Here is a 17,801-nt window from a genome sequence, read left to right on the forward strand (position 1 = left end):
GCGTGTGTGTGTGTGTGTGTGTGTGTGTGCGTGCGTGCGAACTGCCCGAGCAGAAAGGCTTGTCCTCCGGGCGCCTTTCTGGTAGCTGCCGCCTCCTGAGGGGGCCCCTGGCTTTGTCACAGTGCGGCTGAAGAAGGAGGAGAAGAGTCGGCAGGAGCTGGAGAAGCTGAAGAGGAAGCTCGAGGGCGAGGCCAGTGACTTCCACGAGCAGATAGCGGACCTGCAGGCACAGATCGCGGAGCTCAAGATGCAGCTGGCCAAGAAGGAGGAGGAGCTGCAGGCCGCCCTGAGCAGGTAGCCTGGCCTGCGGGGGGTGCATCCTGACGTCCTGTGTTCATGTGTCCCGGGGGGCCACAGTGGGCCCCGTCTTCCTCCTCCTCCAGGCAGGCCTCCGTCCTCCCGGGTGCCTCCCCTGCCCTGCTTGTACTTCCACAACGGTGCCACTGACTTTCTTCTGTCCCCGCCAAGCCCATCCTGTCTCTGTGTGTCCCCTCCTCCCGCCGCGTCTGCCCCTCAGACCTCCAGGCCTCTGTCATCTCTAGTTGCCCATGGAGTCCATTCCACCGGCATGTCCGAGGCCGGGATGAGCCTCCTGCTCCTCCCTCGTAGGGCCCTTGCCGTGAACGCCCGTCTCCCCCGACTTTTGCCCACCGCTCTCCCCCCGCCCCCGGGCTGCAGCAGCCCCCAGATCCCGCCAGTCCTTTGGAAGGGGTGGCGACCCCATTCCCTGTTTGCCCTTCTCCCAGCTCCTGGCTGGGTTCATGCCTCATACTGGGAATCTTGCAGCCCCAGCTAAGGGTTGGTTTCCTGTTCGCTGCGTGCCGGGCTCTTTCCAGACGGTTTGTTCTTTCACACCTGGCCGGTACGCTGCTGTGATCTCCACGTCACTGAGCAGGAAGCCGTGCTTGGGGACGTGAAGGAACGCGTGATTGTCACACAGTCTTGTGGAGGCGGGGCTGGGGTGAAAGCCCCAGAACTTTCTCACTGATCCCCTGGCCAGGTCTATCTCTTCCAGCGTGGGCTGCGGGGGGGCGCGAGGGCGATGAACCGCAAACATCACCTGGGGCGTAGACCCATGCTGGCTTGTGCAGGGAAGGCCGGCTTCCTTAGCCTGGTGCTCAGAGGCCCCCTCCCCGTCCCCCCACCGCCACGTACAGCCGGACCCAGCCGACCATCTAGCTTTCTCTCTTAACTGCTCCCCATTCCCAAGCTCACTACCATCTCACCTCCCCCCTGCCCTGTGCAATCTTGCCTCTGTGCCCTCTCTTCACGCTTTTCCCTTTCCATCCACCACGGCAAAACAAGAGCTCGGCTCCACCGTGCGTCAGGAGGGAGCTGCCTTCCATGAAAGTCCTCATGTGCTCCCGGCCATTTGGACGAGGCTTCTCCCGTCCCACCTTGACCCACAGTTGCTGCCTCCCCCACACTGGGGGCCCTGGTTTAAATACCTCCCCGAGCAATACCTGGTCACGTGCTTCACATGGAGCAGGCACTCAGCCACTGTTAGAGCAAAGAGGAGAAAGGAAAACGAGTAGTTGCTAGGGAGAAATAATTGTCCGATGTTTACAAAGCATCTGTTAAGCACCTGCTGTGTACTAGGTGCCTTGCTAGTCTGGGGCCATGCTCTGCACACACACACACACACACACACACACACACCACTGTTTGTGGACCGCAGATGAGTCCTAATGTGCACGCAGTCCAACCTAGCAGGAAGGGGTCCACCATGTCTCGGGGACATGGGGGGGAACATGCTTTTGATATCCAAGGAACAGGGTTATCTGGTCCCTGGAAACAATTTTTGGCCACGCCGTGAGATCTCAGGGGCCAGAGACCCCAGGGCCTTCACCATGCTGGTCTGTCGCTGGCAGGCTGGACGATGAAATCGCTCAGAAGAACAACGCTCTCAAGAAGATCCGGGAGCTGGAGAGTCACATCTCAGACCTGCAGGAGGACTTGGACTCAGAACGGGCCGCGAGAAACAAGGCCGAGAAGCAGAAGCGGGACCTGGGGGAGGAGCTGGAGGCGCTCAAGACAGAGCTGGAGGACACGCTGGACAGCACGGCCACCCAGCAGGAGCTCAGGTGGGAGACCGGCCGCAGAGCCGCCCCCACCCCGCCGCGTGCATCAGGTGGAACAGGGGCAAACCCAGAGCGGATCCTGAATGACAGGGTTCCTTGGGCCCTACGGTTACCGCCTTGGGTTTTTTTGTTTATTTATTTATTTTGAGAGAGAGTGCGAGAGCAGTGGAGGGGCGCAGAGAGAGAGAGAGAGAGAGAGAGAGAGAGGGAATCCCAAGCAGGCTCTGCACTGTGAGTGTGGAGCTCGATGCAGGTCTCATACTCACGAGCTGGGAGATCATGACCTGAGCCAAAATCAGGAGTCCGAAGCTCAACCAACTGAGCCACCCAGGCACCCCTGTGATACATTTTTAAAATAACATTTGTTGGATTTGTCCTTAAGATTTGGTACGGGCTAACAGACACCAGCAACAACTACAACAAAAACACCCCAAAACAAAGAAACCAAAAAACCCAGAACAGAAACAGATGACTTGTTGGATAATGAATGCTGAGTTCAATGAAAGTAGGTCACTTATTCATTCAACAAACATGCAAATGGATTTTGAGTGCATCCTTTATCAGGTGCTGTGCTAACTCTGAGGTTGATGTCCCGCACTTCAGGTTTTGTGCCACACCTGTCACCTGGGCCTAGAAGCCAGCAGTTTTCTGCCCCCTTCCCACCTGGCCAATGACACAGAAAAGCCCTTGGTGCAGTCTTCAAATGCACGAGCTCAAAGCCAGATCATTTGGGTTCAGATTTTGGCTCTATGACACAGTGGATGTACCAACACGGGCTAAGAATCTCTTGGCCTTAGATTTCTCCTCTGTAAACTGGAAAAATTAATGTATCTCCCTCTAAGGGTCACTCTGAAGATTATACGAGATGATGTCTATAAAGAACTTAGGTCAGGGCACCCAGGTGGCTCAGTCGGTTGAGCGTCCAACTTCCACTCAGGTCATGATCTTGCCGTTTGTGAGTTCCAGCCCCGTGTTGGGCTCTGTGCTGACAGCTTGGAGCCTGGAGCCTGCTTCGGATTCTCTGTCTCCCTCTCTCTCTGTCCCCCGCCCCCTTGTGCTTCCTGTCTCTCTCAAAAATAAACAAACATTAAAAAAAAAAAAAAGAAGTTAGGTCAAGGCCTGGCATATAATAAGTAAGCTCAATAAGTAAGAGCTAACATTATTTGAGGAACATTTTGTAATTCACAGATGTTCTTTCAACACGATTTTGAGTATTCTGTGTATTTATTTGCTGGCCTTGAGAGTGTATTGGCCTTTGGTGTATTTTTGTGCTGGCCTTGAGAGTTTCTGGGCAGGTGACATGCTCTTTACTTTGCCGCTGAGGAAATGCCGGGTCCAGAGAGGTTAGGGGACTCAGCCGAGGTCACACAGCCAGGGAGGGCTGATGATGGGGACTTCAGCTCTGGGTTCCCGGAGATCTCTTGTTGCTTTGCATGGCACTGTCGGAGGTGAACCCCTGTTTCCGGCCGACTGCCATCCACCGTGTTCTTCCTGCCCAGGGCCAAGAGGGAACAAGAGGTGACGGTGCTGAAGAAGGCCCTGGACGAGGAGACCCGGTCCCACGAGGCGCAGGTCCAGGAGATGAGACAGAAGCACACACAGGCGGTGGAGGAACTCACCGAGCAGTTGGAGCAGTTCAAGAGGGTAAGTGGTGATTCATGTGTGTGTGTGTGTGTGTGTGCGCGCGCGCACGTGTGAGACAGCATCATGCCGACAGCTTCACGTAACCATGTATCAGGGTGTGTGCTGAGACGAATCCTACACCACACAAGAGCCTCATGACAGTGGTGGCAGCCAGCATTTATTCAGGGTGCGCCGTGCACGTATCCGTTAATCCTCACATCCACCTATGACGTAGGTACTCGAGCCCATTTTACGCACGAAGGAACTGAGGTCAAGAGTGTCTAGAGGTGGGGGCGCCTGGGTGGCTCAGTCGGTTGAGCATCCAACTTTAGCTCAGGTCGTGATTTCATGGTTCGTGGGTTCAAGCCCCACGTCAGGCTCTGTGCTGACAGCTCACAGCCTGGAGCCTGCTTCGGATTCTGTGTCTCCCTCTCTCTCTGCCCCTCCTCCACTCATGCTCTTTCTCTCTCAAAAATAAACATTAAAAAAAAAGAGTGTCTAGAGGTGAGGAGACTCACCCAAGGTCACAAAGCTAGTGACAAAGCCATGATTTGAACCCAGGCAGTGCAGCTGCCTGCCTACCTCCTGCCCACTCCAGGGCAGGGTCTACAACACCCTGCCCTCCGCCCCCGTTGCTTAGCCACAGTTGAGAACAACTTCTGGGTCGCTTAAGATGGAGAACATTCTTTCCGTCTTAATTTCCCTGCAGGTTGGAGGAAAACAGCTCGCTCTCCGGCAGAGTTTGAGAATGACTGGATTTAGTCGTTCTTTTCCCTCGTGCTTGGCTATCTGGGGTGTGTGGGATTCGAGGCAGTTAAGTAGCCCGAGTCTGAATGCTTCACACCCAAAACTTCTTCTCCCTTGGGAGAATTTCCTTGTGTTTCCCTTCCCAGGGGTGAGCTGTTTAGCTTGCGACATCCGGATGGTGTCCCTAAAGATCTGATTGCATCCCCCTCAGCACTATGGCTCCCCCGATCCCTGCCCTTTCTAGATATCCACCCCCCCCCCCAAGCTAGACTAAATGGGCACAGCATTACCTAAAAATTGTGGGCAGTTTGGGTTTGTTTCTCTCGCCAGCCAAGGTCACTCTTCTTCCCTGAAGGGGTTTACTGAGCGCCTTTCCGCCTCTTCTAGAAGAAGCTCCAATTTTCCTGTACAAGAGAACAGTGGCAACAGTCTCTTAGGTAGCACTGACCATGTGCCTGATACTGTTCCAATGCTTTCCAGACACGAGTTCATTTCATCTGGGGCCTTTGTTAAAATGCAGATGTCCGGGCCCTGTCTTCCACCCTCCTACAGGGGGGTCTTAGGCCCAGTGTCTGAAAAGTGCAGGGCAAGACTGAGCCCCCCGTACCTTCCAGGTGAGTAAAAGGACTCTTGTTAAGTGGGAGCTGAATACTAATGTTGAACACTGTGTCACTTCTTTGGACAAATAAGATTTGCTAATTGTCACTACACAACATACATTTTCTCTTACGGTGCTATGCTGGGTAAATGTGGTGAGAGTGAGACCCTTCTTGTTCCTGATCCTAGGGGAAAAGCTCTCACTTCTTCCCCACTGAGGATGTTTGTGTTTAGCTTGGGTTTTTTTGTTTGTTTAGAGATGGAGAGATAGAGATAGGAAGGGGCATAGAGAGCATCCCTAGCAGGCTCCGTGCTATTAGCCCAGAGCCCAAGGCGGGGCTCAATCCCCTGAAATGTGAGATCGTGACCCGAGCCGAAATCTAGAATTGGACACTTAAGTGACTGAGCCATCCAGACGCCCCTAGCTTGTTTCTTGAAAATCAGAATTATTGAGGTCTGTGCAGTAAGACTCATCAGTTTTAACTGTATAGTTCAACTAATTTCGACAAACGTACGCATTTGTGTAACCACCACCTGTCATGATAGAGAACACTAGATTTTTTATTTAAAAAAATTTTTTAACTTATTTTGAGAGAGAGAGAGAGAGTGAGAATCCCCAGCAGGCTCTGAGCTGTCAGCGCGGAGCCGGATGTGGGGCTCGAACTCCCTAACCACGAGATCAGCATCTTAGCCGAAAGAAACCAAGAGTCGGAAGCTTAACCGACTGACCCACCCAGGCGCCCCACAACACTACATTTTTTTTAAATGATGCTGGAATACAGTTTTATTTTTTCTTTATTAAATGTTGGCAACAAAGAATAGGTCTATCGGGACATGACGACAGGCTGGATGTAGCTTGTGGAATGCTGGTTTGCAACCTTTGAGCTTTAGCAGAACAGAATGCAAAATGTCTCACCGTGACCGTGTGTCCCCCGCGCTGCTGCGTTTCTCCCCAGAGGGGACAAGCACGGGTCCCTGCACCTCCCTGACCGGAGGGGAAGGGAAGGAGGAAGATCCACCAGTGACAGAGTTAGGTTCTTAACCCGCTTTCCTGGCCACAGCTGTAATGCCTTCCCTGCCCTGTGCTTCCCCGGCCAGGCCAAGGCCAACCTAGACAAGAACAAGCAGACGCTGGAGAAGGAGAACGCAGACCTGGCCGGGGAGCTGCGGGTCCTGAACCAGGCGAAGCAGGAGGTGGAGCACAAGAAGAAGAAGCTGGAGGTGCAGCTCCAGGAACTGCAGTCCAAGTGCAGCGATGGGGAGCGGGCCCGGGCCGAGCTCAATGACAAGGTCCACAAGCTGCAGGTGAGCGGCCTGCACGGCCAGCGGCCCTTGGAGCCATCCCTGGGGCGGGTGGGGACGAAGCTCTCCCCGGCTAACTGAAGTCTTTGGCTGCAGAGCAAGTTGGTTCCCTCTTGTAAGGTCCCTCGAGGAGAGGAGGGCTTCTCCCTCCTCAATTCACTCTTGAAAGGCCGCCTTCTGCTCCTTTAACAAGTGTATGAGTATTTGCTGTAGACCATGCACCATGTTTGACCCTGAGATACATCAGCAAGAAAGACACATTCCCCGCCCCCATAGAACTGTGACCTAGTGGAGGGAAAGGCGTTTAAAATTCCATGAGTGAGTGTAAAATGACACTGTACGTAACTGGGGCGGGGGGTTGGGGGGGCGGGGTCTGGCCGGCGGGAGGAGGAGTCGGGAAAGGCTTCCCGAAGAAGGAGGTATCATCTGAGATAAGTAGAAGTCTACCAGGCAGAGGGGACAGCATGTGCAAGGGCCCAGTGGTTGGTGGGAAATCAGAAGAGACCACATAAGTGACGCCAGAAAGCTGAGCTGGCAGGGGAAACATGGTACAAGATGGGACGAGGGAGGTAGGTTGTGGCCAGATGACACAGGGCCTTCGAGGCCCTATTCTATGTACATTCATCTTTATTCCGTGCGACTAGTCGTCATTGATGGGTTTTGACCTGAGCAGTGACAAGGTCTCTCGGTCTTTGGTCTTAGTTAGCTTTGACTTAGACACTTGGCCTGACGTCCATTCATGGGATCCAGGCAGACTTTTGATAAATCAGTGTGCTTACAGCCTGGGACCAGAGGGCAGGGGGAGCATTAAGTAGGATTTCTTTCCACATGCCGTTGACAGCAGGGGTTCTGCTACCGTAACACAGGCAGTGTCCTGGAGACGTAGAGTCAAGATGATTTACGTTCTCCTCGTAAGGGGGAGAGGGTGGACGGTTGACTGATACCTCAGTAGAGGGCTTCTTACCTTTAGTGTCTGCATCTCTGGTTGGGGCATGAAGGTCAATGAAAGGGCAAAGAGTAGAGGCGAGGAAGAGGGTGGTGGGAACAGGGCCTTTGGAAGTAAAGGTGCCATCTGCATCCCCCTCCGACTTCAGGGAGCAGGCGAGTTGTCTAGACTCTCTAACCTGCTGCTTCATTTTTGCCAACCTTGGCAAGGATTCAGGGTCCATTTAGTAGGATCAGGAACAAGCCAATACAGTCTGGGGCTCAAAGAGGTTCTTAGAGCCAGGCCTCCCAACTTATAGGGGCTACACTTCCCTTGGGGGCCATGGGGTTACCATGATCAGGCCCCATAGCCCATGGCTATTTCTTAATCAGTGAATACAACGAGGCCTATCATGTGAGTCGAGAGACCTTCTCTTACTTAATAAGGATCCTGTTCTAGAGGGCTCTAACCACAGTCTCTTGGCACCCTCAGAATGAAGTGGAGAGTGTCACAGGGATGCTCAACGAGGCTGAGGGGAAGGCCATAAAACTGGCCAAGGATGTGGCATCCCTTGGGTCCCAGCTCCAGGACACCCAGGTGGGTATTCTGCCACGTGATTCAGAGGGAGCTGGGGTGTGGACTTCCTGGGGGTGGCTCCCTGAGACTTCCACATGGCATTTCGTAGGAGCTGCTTCAAGAAGAAACCCGGCAGAAACTCAATGTGTCCACCAAGTTGCGCCAGCTGGAGGACGAGAGGAACAGCCTGCAGGACCAGCTGGACGAGGAGATAGACGCCAAGCAGAACCTGGAGCGCCACATCTCAACTCTGAACATCCAGGTGCTGGCCGTGTGTCCTTGCCTTTCTAGGTGTAAGCCTTGAAGGGTAGCTCAGGAGCTCGGAGAGGCTGTGGTTGAGTGTTGGCGCCATTTTGTTTGGCTCACTGGCTCCCCCTGCTGTTGAATTTCCTCCAGGAGGAGAAGGTGGTCTCTTCTCAGGGTGGAGTCAGGGATGGGACTCGCTCATTGGCCCTCCTTCTACCCCAACCCGGACACTGTCATTTTAGCTCTCCGATTCGAAGAAGAAGCTACAGGACTTTGCCAGCACCGTGGAGGCCTTGGAAGAGGGCAAGAAGCGGTTCCAGAAGGAAATCGAAGGCCTCACCCAGCAGTACGAAGAGAAGGCAGCTGCTTATGACAAACTGGAAAAGACCAAGAACAGGCTTCAGCAGGAGCTGGACGACCTGGTCGTCGATTTGGACAACCAGCGGCAACTGGTGTCCAACCTGGAAAAGAAGCAGAAGAAGTTTGATCAGGTAGGGGCTGGAGGGCCGTCGGCTCTGTTCACGGCCACGGGCTGGGGCGGGAGGGTCTTTGAAGCAGCTGGTGTGGCTGCCATGTATGTGTCTCCCACCCATCCTCCCAAGGAAAGCTAGCTTGCCTTGGGTGACCATGAAGCATCGGGGCTCCTAGGTCAGAGTGAGGAGAGCACTGGCTCTTGGACGTGACTTCCAGATATCCCCAGCACCAGGGCCACCTGCGACCCCAGGGATGCCTTAGTTTCTAGCCCTGAGAAGGAAGGAAATTTATTTCACTTCACTCAACAAGTATTTATCGAGTGTCTCCTGAATACTCCACATAATTTAATGTTCCACCTTTCGATACCACTTCCCCCGACATTTCATGATGAAGAATTTCACGCACACAGCAAAGCTGAAGCACCGAAGCGTGAACACCTGTATACCCACCACGTGGATTGGATCATTAATGTTTTACCAAATTTGGATGAACTGTCTCTGTCACTGGATGCATTTCAAAGCAAATGGCAGATTTCCCCCTCTATACTTCAGCACTCTGTGTCTTAACTGGAGTTCTTCTTTAACAGAAAATTTTGCTTCTTGTGTATACATGCAAATGCACAAATCTCAAGTATCCACTCACTGGAGTTCTGGTAAATGCATAATACACCCATGTGGCCCAAACCCTTAAAAAATGCCCACTTTTAATACGCTACTCAGATTTAGCAAAGCTGATTTGGTGTGCAAGTGACTTGGGATGATCCTCAAAATCAATCTGGGGATTGTTTTGGGAGGCCAATGCCAGGGGTGTGGGGGCTCACTGCCCCTCCCCGCCTGGGCTCAGAGGAGCAGGCTTCCAGGCGTCACCCTGGCTCTGTCCTTCTCCATCTCAGGCGGCCAGCCTGTCTTCACTGCTTCCACTATGCTGCCCCATTATTGGCTTGAGGGCCTGGGCTCGCTTCTTTTCTTTCCCTGTCACACATCACGTAGGGTTTTGTGCTGACTGCTGTTTTGGGGGCCCCTATTACTTACCTGTCTTCGCTCACTTCTCAAAGCCTGGTTTTTGGATGGGTCCGTGTATACGCTTATGCCGCTGTCTGTGCGGATGACATTAACGTCGGTCTGGAGTGTTCCTTGAACTGCCTCTCCAAGCACAGAGCTAAGTATGTGCTGCTCTGTCCACACCCTCACCCTTTCCCTACTCTGGCTCAGAGAGTGCTTTTGAGGGCTGGAGATGAGTGGCCATGATAAAAAGAATTAGTGGCCTCTGGCAGGATTAAATGTCACTGTGACCTCACTAGTAGTATGTTCCAACCAGCACGGGCAGCATTAGTGATTTCAAAGCACAAAGACTCAGCAGGTGCTGGCTCTGAGTAAGGTCCACCTACTGGAAGTCAGAAGGAAGCTCTTCATTAACTATTTGCATAGATGCCTTAATGACTTCCACCGCCTCTGAAGAAGTTCAGGCAGGAGGCTGCTTGCGCTGATTTGCAATTGAAAGGGAGCCTGGGTGGCTCATTGGGCTAAGCGGCTGAGCGTCAGACTCTTGGTTTTGGCTCAGGTCATGATCTCTAGGTTTGTGGGTTCGAGCTCCGCGTCGTCGGGCTCTGAGCTGACGGTGCGCAGCCTGCTTCAGATTCTCTCTCTCTCCCTCTCTCTCTCTGCCCCTCCCTGCTTATGCTTTCTCTGTCTCTCAAAATGAATAAAGTTAAAGTTATTTAAAAAAAAAAAAAAGGGGGGGAAGTCGAACTTCACCTCCGGGGCTGGGCTTCCGTTGTGTTGTAGTTGTTAGCCGAGGAGAAGAGCATCTCTTCCAAATACGCGGATGAAAGGGACAGAGCCGAGGCAGAAGCCAGGGAAAAGGAAACCAAGGCCTTGTCGCTGGCGCGAGCCCTCGAAGAGGCCCTGGAAGCCAAAGAGGACCTCGAGAGAGCCAACAAAATGCTCAAGGCCGAGATGGAGGGCCTGGTCAGCTCCAAGGATGACGTGGGCAAGAACGTAAGTGGCTCCTCCCTGTCTGTGCCTGTCCACAGGTCACCAGCCCCCTCCCCACTATGCATTACCCACGGGGCGGGACGCGGGCACCCTGAGCCTCTTCCACGGGACAGGACCATCAGGACTGAAGGCCGTCACGCAGACGGGGACTGGTTGGAAACAGCACTTGGGGGGGGGGTCCCCAAGGAAGACTCTGGCCTTGACTCTTGGCCCTGCATCCCGCGGGGGGGCAAAAGCCATCTGTGTGACCTCACAGAGCTGCCTGTCCCCGCGGGTTGCCTGAGCGTCTTCATGAAGTCTCCCCTCCCGTGAAAGGTCCACGAGCTGGAGAAGTCCAAGCGGGCCCTGGAGACCCAGATGGAGGAGATGAAGACCCAGCTGGAGGAGCTGGAGGACGAGCTGCAGGCCACGGAGGACGCCAAGCTGCGGCTCGAGGTCAACATGCAGGCCCTCAAGGGCCAGTTTGAGCGGGACCTCCAGGCTCGGGATGAACAGAACGAAGAGAAGAGGCGGCAGCTCCAGAGGCAGGTAGTCCGGGTGGGGGGATGTGGGGTGGGGAGGCGGCGGGGCCCGGACCCAAAGAGACTTGGTTCTCTCAGCCGCCTGCAACCTGGGGACGAGCAGACCCCCCTGGGGGGGGCTCTCCAAATGCCGGCCGTGGTGAGGGTAGGGCCTCCGAGGGACGGCCCGGCCCAGCAGCGCCCCCCTCTCCCCCTCGCTCAGCTGCACGAGTACGAGACAGAACTGGAAGACGAGAGAAAGCAACGTGCCCTGGCAACGGCCGCCAAGAAGAAGCTGGAAGGGGACCTGAAGGACCTGGAGCTGCAGGCCGACTCGGCCATCAAGGGCCGGGAGGAAGCCATCAAGCAGCTGCGGAAACTGCAGGTGGGGGATGCGGGGCACGGGCCAAGGGAGGGGGTGGCTCCTCAACGGAGGAGAAGCCGGGCCAACAGCCACAGGACGCAGGCCTGTCACGGGTGCCTGAATATTCAGCTGGGGTTTTCCACCGGGGTTCAGCCTCGGGGGGCCGTTTCCCGCCCTGGGTAAGGCACAATCACCAGGCCTTTGGCCATGGTCCTCGGACCACATGGCCATGTTGAGGTCTGCTGAGCCCCTCCGAAGGGTGCCCCCCGACAGCAACCTGGCCCCGTGAGGTGGGGTGGGTGGGCCATGGGGACCTCTCTGTGGTTGATCTGAACTTCCTCGGGGCTGGCGTGGAAAGATCCGAGTTAGGACCTCTTGGCTTGTCCCTCCTGTTGATTCACGCAGGCCCAGATGAAGGACTTCCAGAGAGAGCTGGAAGATGCCCGTGCCTCCAGAGATGAGATCTTTGCCACCGCCAAAGAGAATGAGAAGAAAGCCAAGAGCTTAGAAGCCGACCTCATGCAGCTACAGGAGGTAGAGCCTTCTCGATGTAGGCCTTGGTGGGGGGGGGGGGGGGGGGACGGGGGGCGGAGCCCGTGGCACCCACGCACCTCTTTCCCTCGTCCAGCACTCCACAGGGGCAGGCCCCTGGAGTGACGACAGGGGCAGACGTGGGATTTTCTCCTGTCCGGGACATGCAGGGCCTCCCCTGAGCTCAGAGGCGGCTCAGCTGCTTTCCAGGGTGGCCGTGGCCATAGAAACTGCTGGGGTCTGAAGCAGATGGCTTCTCGCTGGGGTTCAGCCCTTGCCTGGCAGATCAGCGGTTTCCCCCCTCCCCTCCCCCGTGCTGTCCAGGATCTGGCCGCGGCTGAGAGGGCTCGCAAACAGGCCGACTTGGAGAAGGAGGAACTGGCAGAGGAACTGACCAGCAGCGTCTCAGGAAGGTAGGGGGCCGCATCGGGAGAAGGGGGTTCCAGGCTCAGATGAGGACAGAGAGGCAGCTCATGGAAGAGACTCCTGAAAATGACAGTGTCCAGCCAAGCTTCTCACAAGGGTCTTGACCCCATTTGGGCATGTAGCCAGTTTCATTGGTTCTGAATGAACAGCATGGTGGGAGGGGACACGGGGCGGGGGGAGGGGGAAGACATCCAAGAGGAGAGAGCTCGTCTTTCCTCCAGGCCCGGCTTTGCCCATACCAACGGGATAGAGTCCCGGCTCCCTACTTCCCAGCTGTGTGACTTTGGACAAGTGTCTAAGCCTCACTGGGCCTCAGTTTCCTTTTACAAAGGAGGGCGACTCCAATGCATCACCTCACTCCTCCACACAGAGGTTATTTCCTAAGCCAGAGGGAGGCTGGAGCCCCAGACCCGCCTGCATTTCCCTTAGGAACACACTTCAGGACGAGAAGCGCCGCCTGGAGGCCCGGATCGCGCAGCTGGAAGAGGAGCTGGAGGAGGAGCAAGGCAACATGGAGGCCATGAGTGACCGCGTGCGGAAGGCCACGCAGCAGGTGGGGGCAGAGCAGAGCCAGGCTGCACCCTGTCACACGCCACACACTGCTGCACTGCAAGCTCAGGGTTGGGGTGGAGAGCGGGGAGACGGGAGCAGGGGTCAAGCGCATCTGCTCCCTGCACCCTCTCCCTCCCCGCGTGGGCACGCGGCCCCCGTCGCCATCTTATCAGGCAGCCAGTGTATGTCTGGCTCCCTCCGGCAGACAACGTGGGCCTGGAGAAAGGGCCTCGGGGGTCTCCTTCTTGCTGTCGCCCCAGCCTCTGGCCCCGGCCTTACACCAGTGAGCACTCAGTGACATTACTAAGAACCAGCTCCGCAACAGGTGCTGGGGCCCCGCCTTGTGACCTAGAGACAGGGAGCCTGGGTGGCCCCAGGACGCTGCCTTTTGTGCTGCACCTTAAAGGAGGCCCAGGAAGGAACTGGTGGCTGGAGGAGGTGGGGAGGGCTCCTGGGTGCCCCTGCCCCAGCGACCCACATCGAAGCCCACCAAGGCTGGAGGCCACAGGCGTAGTGGGTCCTCTCAGTGGACGCCACCCCCACTCCCACTCCCATGCCCTCCACCCCCTGACCTTCACTGCCCTCCACAGGCCGAGCAGCTCAACAACGAACTGGCCACGGAGCGCAGCGCGGCCCAGAAGAACGAGAGCGCAAGGCAGCAGCTCGAGCGGCAGAACAAGGAGCTCCGAAGCAAGCTGCAAGAGATGGAGGGGGCCGTCAGGTCCAAGTTCAAGTCCACCATTGCGGCACTGGAGGCCAAGATCGCGCAGCTGGAGGAGCAGGTGGAGCAGGAGGCCAGGTACGTGGGGCGCGGGCTCCAAAGAGCGGCCTGCTGGCCAGGAGTACACGGCGGTCGGGGCTCAGGCTCTCTGGACATCTGTCCTGGCTGTGGAATGAGCCCAGTGGTCCCCACGCCGCAGCTGTGTGTGGAGAACCACGTGTGATCAGGGGAGCGAGGCAGGCCCGGCCCCAAGAAGGCCCGTCCCAAACGGCCTTGAGTGGCAGGGGTCCTCCGTGAGGTCTGCTACCTTCCCGCGAGCACACTGGCTATGCCTGGCCTGTGTTCTCAGGATGTCGTGTTCACGGCCACCCAGGAAAGTGCAGATCAGCAACCCCATTCAGCACGTGCCAATATGGTCAGGCTTCTCGTTATAAAGAGAAAATAAGATCACGGCCCATCTGTGACCATCAGACTACGAGGATTCTGACCCACTTTTTTTTTTTTTTTTTTTTTTGGTAGTGGCTTTCTTGCCAACTCACATACCATACAAAAATTCAGCCTTTTCACGTGTACTGCTCAATGGCCCTTTAGTATAGTTGTGGATAGCTGCACCCTCTGTACCGTCCAGCGTGGGACAGTTTCAACACCTCAGTAGGACACCCTGTACCTCCCTGGCCATCACCCTGACCTCCCCCAGCCCTCTGCAACCACAGATCTACTTTCTGTCTCTCTTGTCTCTTGTGGATGTTTCATATAAGTGGAATCCCACAGTCTGTGCCCTTCTGTGACTGGCCTCCCTCCCCGTGTCTTCGAGGTTCGCCCACGTGGTAGCAGACGCAAGTGCCGCGTTCCTTTTTAAGGCCGAGTACTGTTCGTCTGATTTGGGGGGTGAGCCCTGACTTGGGGCCCCTCAGGGAAAGCGCTCACAGTCGGGGAGAGGCTGGTCGGGTCTACGTGCCAGGTGCAAGGGAGCCCATCCCCGCTTCGCCCCCCTCCTCCCCCCGTATGCAGAGAGAAGCAGGCGGCCACCAAGTCGCTGAAGCAGAAGGACAAGAAGCTGAAGGAGGTCCTGCTGCAGGTGGAGGACGAGCGCAAGATGGCGGAGCAGTACAAGGAGCAGGTAACCTGGGACGCCGGCCTCTCCCAGCCCCACAGGGACCCCACGGTGCCCCCTGCTCACCCCCGGGCCTCTCCCTGACAGGCAGAGAAAGGAAATGCCAAGGTCAAGCAACTCAAGAGGCAGCTGGAGGAGGCGGAGGAGGAGTCCCAGCGCATCAATGCCAACCGCAGGAAGCTGCAGCGGGAGCTGGATGAAGCCACGGAGAGCAACGAAGCCATGGGCCGCGAGGTGAACGCGCTCAAGAGCAAGCTCAGGTGAGGCTCACGGCTCACGGGCCTCGGGTGCCCACAGGGAGTTTCTTTCCTGATGCAAAGGACACCCCCCCCCCCCGCTGCCCCCTGTTCCTTTCCAGGTTCTCCCCCCTCCCCAGCACTTATGCGGCACCACTGTGTGCCAGGCACATGAACAGGCCGCAGATCCACCAGGGCCCTGCCTTGGAGCAGCGGACCCTCAGTTCGAGGGGGAGAGAGCATCCCAAGCAGGCACTGCGCTGTCAGCACAGAGCCCAATATGGGGCTTGATCTCACAAACCATGAGCTCGTGGCCTGAGCCAAAATCACAAGTCCGACACTTACCTGACGGAGCCACCCGAACGCCCCCTCGTGTGATTTCTTTAATGATGCACGTCCCTTCCCAGCCCACCCTTGGGCGAGGAGAAGGAGAGGGAGGCACACCCCCTGTCTCCTCAATCCTTGTCCTCACTGCTGCATTGCCCGTGAGGGTCCCTTCTCTCCAGAACCTCTTTTCTGGGCTTTCTCTTGACCACTTTGGTCTAATCAGGGTCTCCCATCCCTGCTGCTGTTTGGGGCCGGATCATCCTGCCTCACAGGAGCTGGCCTGTGTTTGCAGGATGGGGCATGGCATGCTCTGGATTGTGACAACCGCAAATGTCTCCAGCCGTTGCTCAGTTCCCTGGGTGGGGGGTGCGGTCGCCCGGTCGCCCGGGGGTCTCGAACCACCGCCCTAACCAGGGCCCCTGTCCCTCTGGGCCCGAAGCTGGATAGGCGACACCCCTGCTCCTCAGGCCTCCTTCCCACCTCCACTGGTTCCCAGAAGGCGTGGGCCCCGAAGCTTCCTGCCACACTCACCCACACCCCTCCAGGGGGGTGATCCAGTCTCTTGGGTCCTTGGTCTTGTCTCCTCTGCGATCCTGCCACCCCATGGGCCCTAACACTAGCTCTAACTTGCCCATCAAGCCCAGGCTCGGTGGTCGGTCCGCCTCGCACACACCCTCAACACCCCAGACCCCTCCTGCTTTGAGGTATGCACTTGGGGAGTTAAACCAGACTTTCCACCTTCTGCTCAGGGAAAAGCAAACAGGCACACTGCCATTTCATGCTGGGCCTTGTCTGTCACCACAAGGAGCTGACCTCACTCGGTGCTGCCTGGGCCTGACTCCCCTCCCCCTTCCACTCTCTTGGACATCTGGTTTTCACTGTCTCCCCAGTCTTACCATCCCCACCCATCCTTACAAGCTCTCATGTCCCCGTCAACCCGCCTCCCCGCAGCTGTGTCCATTTCTTCTACTCTGTTCCCGGGCTGAACTATCTAGCACCAACTAAGGGCATCACATCAGGTACACCTACCTCTCTTGTTCCCTCAAGGACGTCGCTCCAGAAATTCTTACCCTTCTCCTTTTCACCATTTTCACGTCAACAAAGTCATTCCAGGAGCTGAGAAAGCCTCTGAGCCCCACGCCCCCTGCCCCCTGCTACCCTTTACCACGAAACCTTAATGGTCAGTCCTCAGTCCTCCCCAACCGAGCTGCAGCTTCCTCGACCCAAACCGGGGTTTGTTCCTCCCCTCTGGGTGTCTTTCCTGGTCTCCTCTGCTGGTACCTCATCTCAAAGCCCGCCTGCCATTGGCCTGCCCCAGGGCGCCATCTTGGTTCTCTCTTCATCTCCTTCTCTGCTCACTCCTAGGTGACCTCACCCAGCCTGGTGCCTTTTGAGTTCCACCCACAGTGTGTGGCTTCCTGGCCCAGACTTCTTCCTAGAACCCCAGACCTGCTTGCCCTTTCCCCTCAATGCCTCACAGGCAGCTTACGCCTTGAGCTGAACCCCTTCACGCCCAAGTCAGCTTCCCTCACGGTCTCTGCCAGCTCAGCAACTGGACTGATAAAGCTGCTGTTAACCCAGTCCACTAATCTGTGCTCTTTTTCCCTCTCCCTTATATATAACATCCAATCTGCCATGGAATCTGATCAACTTTCCCTTAAAAACACTGAGCATCCGGGCACCTGGGTGGCTCAGTCAGTTGGGCGTCTGACTTCAGCCCCGGTCATGATCTCATAGTTCATGAGTTCGAGCCCCGCATCAGGCTCTGTGCTGACAGCTCAGAGCCTGGAGCCTGCTTCGGATTCTGTGTCTCCCTCTCTCTCTCCCTCCCCGGCTCATGCTCTCCGTAAAAAATAAAAACTTAAAAAAAATAAAAAAAAAACAACAACACTGGGGCGCCTGGGTGGCGCAGTCGGTTGAGCGTACGACTTCAGCCAGGTCACGATCTCGCGGTCCGTGAGTTCGAGCCCTGCGTCGGGCTGTGGGCTGATGGCTCAGAGCCTGGAGCCTGTTTCCGATTCTGTGTCTCCCTCTCTCTCTGCCCCTTGCCCGTTCATGCTCTGTCTCTCTCTGTCCCAAAAATAAATAAACGTTGAAAAAAAACAAACAAACAAAAAAACAACACTGTACATCCACAATCCAAGAGACAAATGTTTCTTGCCATCCTCATCCAAGCTACCCTCTCCTACCATCTAGGTAACTTTCACAGCTTGTGTTTCACTTGTGTTTATACTGTCTTTATAGTCTGTTCTCAACATGGCAGCCAGAGGGATCCTGTTGAAATAGATAGGAGTCACAACCCCCCTTTGCTTGGAACCGTCCAATGGCTTCCACCTCATTCAGATTGAAAGCAACACCTTTATGATGGTCGGTTCCACCAGGCCCTACGTGATCTCCGTCCACTGCCTCCTAAATGAGCCCTCTGCCTCTACACATGCTGCCCGGGGCCCTGGCACGGGTGGTTC

General features: G+C 56.1%; 1 protein-coding gene across 1 annotated transcript in view; it reads left to right on the plus strand.

Annotated features, from left to right (window-relative positions):
- The window catches only part of MYH11 (myosin heavy chain 11), a 127,721-nt gene that overhangs the window by 104,729 nt on the left and 5,191 nt on the right, over positions 1 to 17,801 (plus strand). The window contains exons 24-39 of the mRNA XM_040459627.1: positions 123 to 294; positions 1,872 to 2,084; positions 3,581 to 3,725; positions 6,147 to 6,353; positions 7,768 to 7,872; positions 7,961 to 8,113; positions 8,340 to 8,588; positions 10,356 to 10,568; positions 10,881 to 11,093; positions 11,289 to 11,450; positions 11,835 to 11,963; positions 12,285 to 12,373; positions 12,816 to 12,939; positions 13,529 to 13,737; positions 14,671 to 14,779; positions 14,861 to 15,033. Coding sequence (XP_040315561.1) covers positions 123 to 294; positions 1,872 to 2,084; positions 3,581 to 3,725; positions 6,147 to 6,353; positions 7,768 to 7,872; positions 7,961 to 8,113; positions 8,340 to 8,588; positions 10,356 to 10,568; positions 10,881 to 11,093; positions 11,289 to 11,450; positions 11,835 to 11,963; positions 12,285 to 12,373; positions 12,816 to 12,939; positions 13,529 to 13,737; positions 14,671 to 14,779; positions 14,861 to 15,033 — 2,665 coding nt within the window. The remainder of the gene's footprint in view (positions 1 to 122; positions 295 to 1,871; positions 2,085 to 3,580; positions 3,726 to 6,146; positions 6,354 to 7,767; positions 7,873 to 7,960; positions 8,114 to 8,339; positions 8,589 to 10,355; positions 10,569 to 10,880; positions 11,094 to 11,288; positions 11,451 to 11,834; positions 11,964 to 12,284; positions 12,374 to 12,815; positions 12,940 to 13,528; positions 13,738 to 14,670; positions 14,780 to 14,860; positions 15,034 to 17,801) is intronic.

This window comes from Herpailurus yagouaroundi, unplaced genomic scaffold (assembly GCF_014898765.1).
Source record: "Herpailurus yagouaroundi ecotype Mexico unplaced genomic scaffold, PumYag 222, whole genome shotgun sequence".
NCBI lineage: Eukaryota > Metazoa > Chordata > Mammalia > Carnivora > Felidae > Herpailurus > Herpailurus yagouaroundi.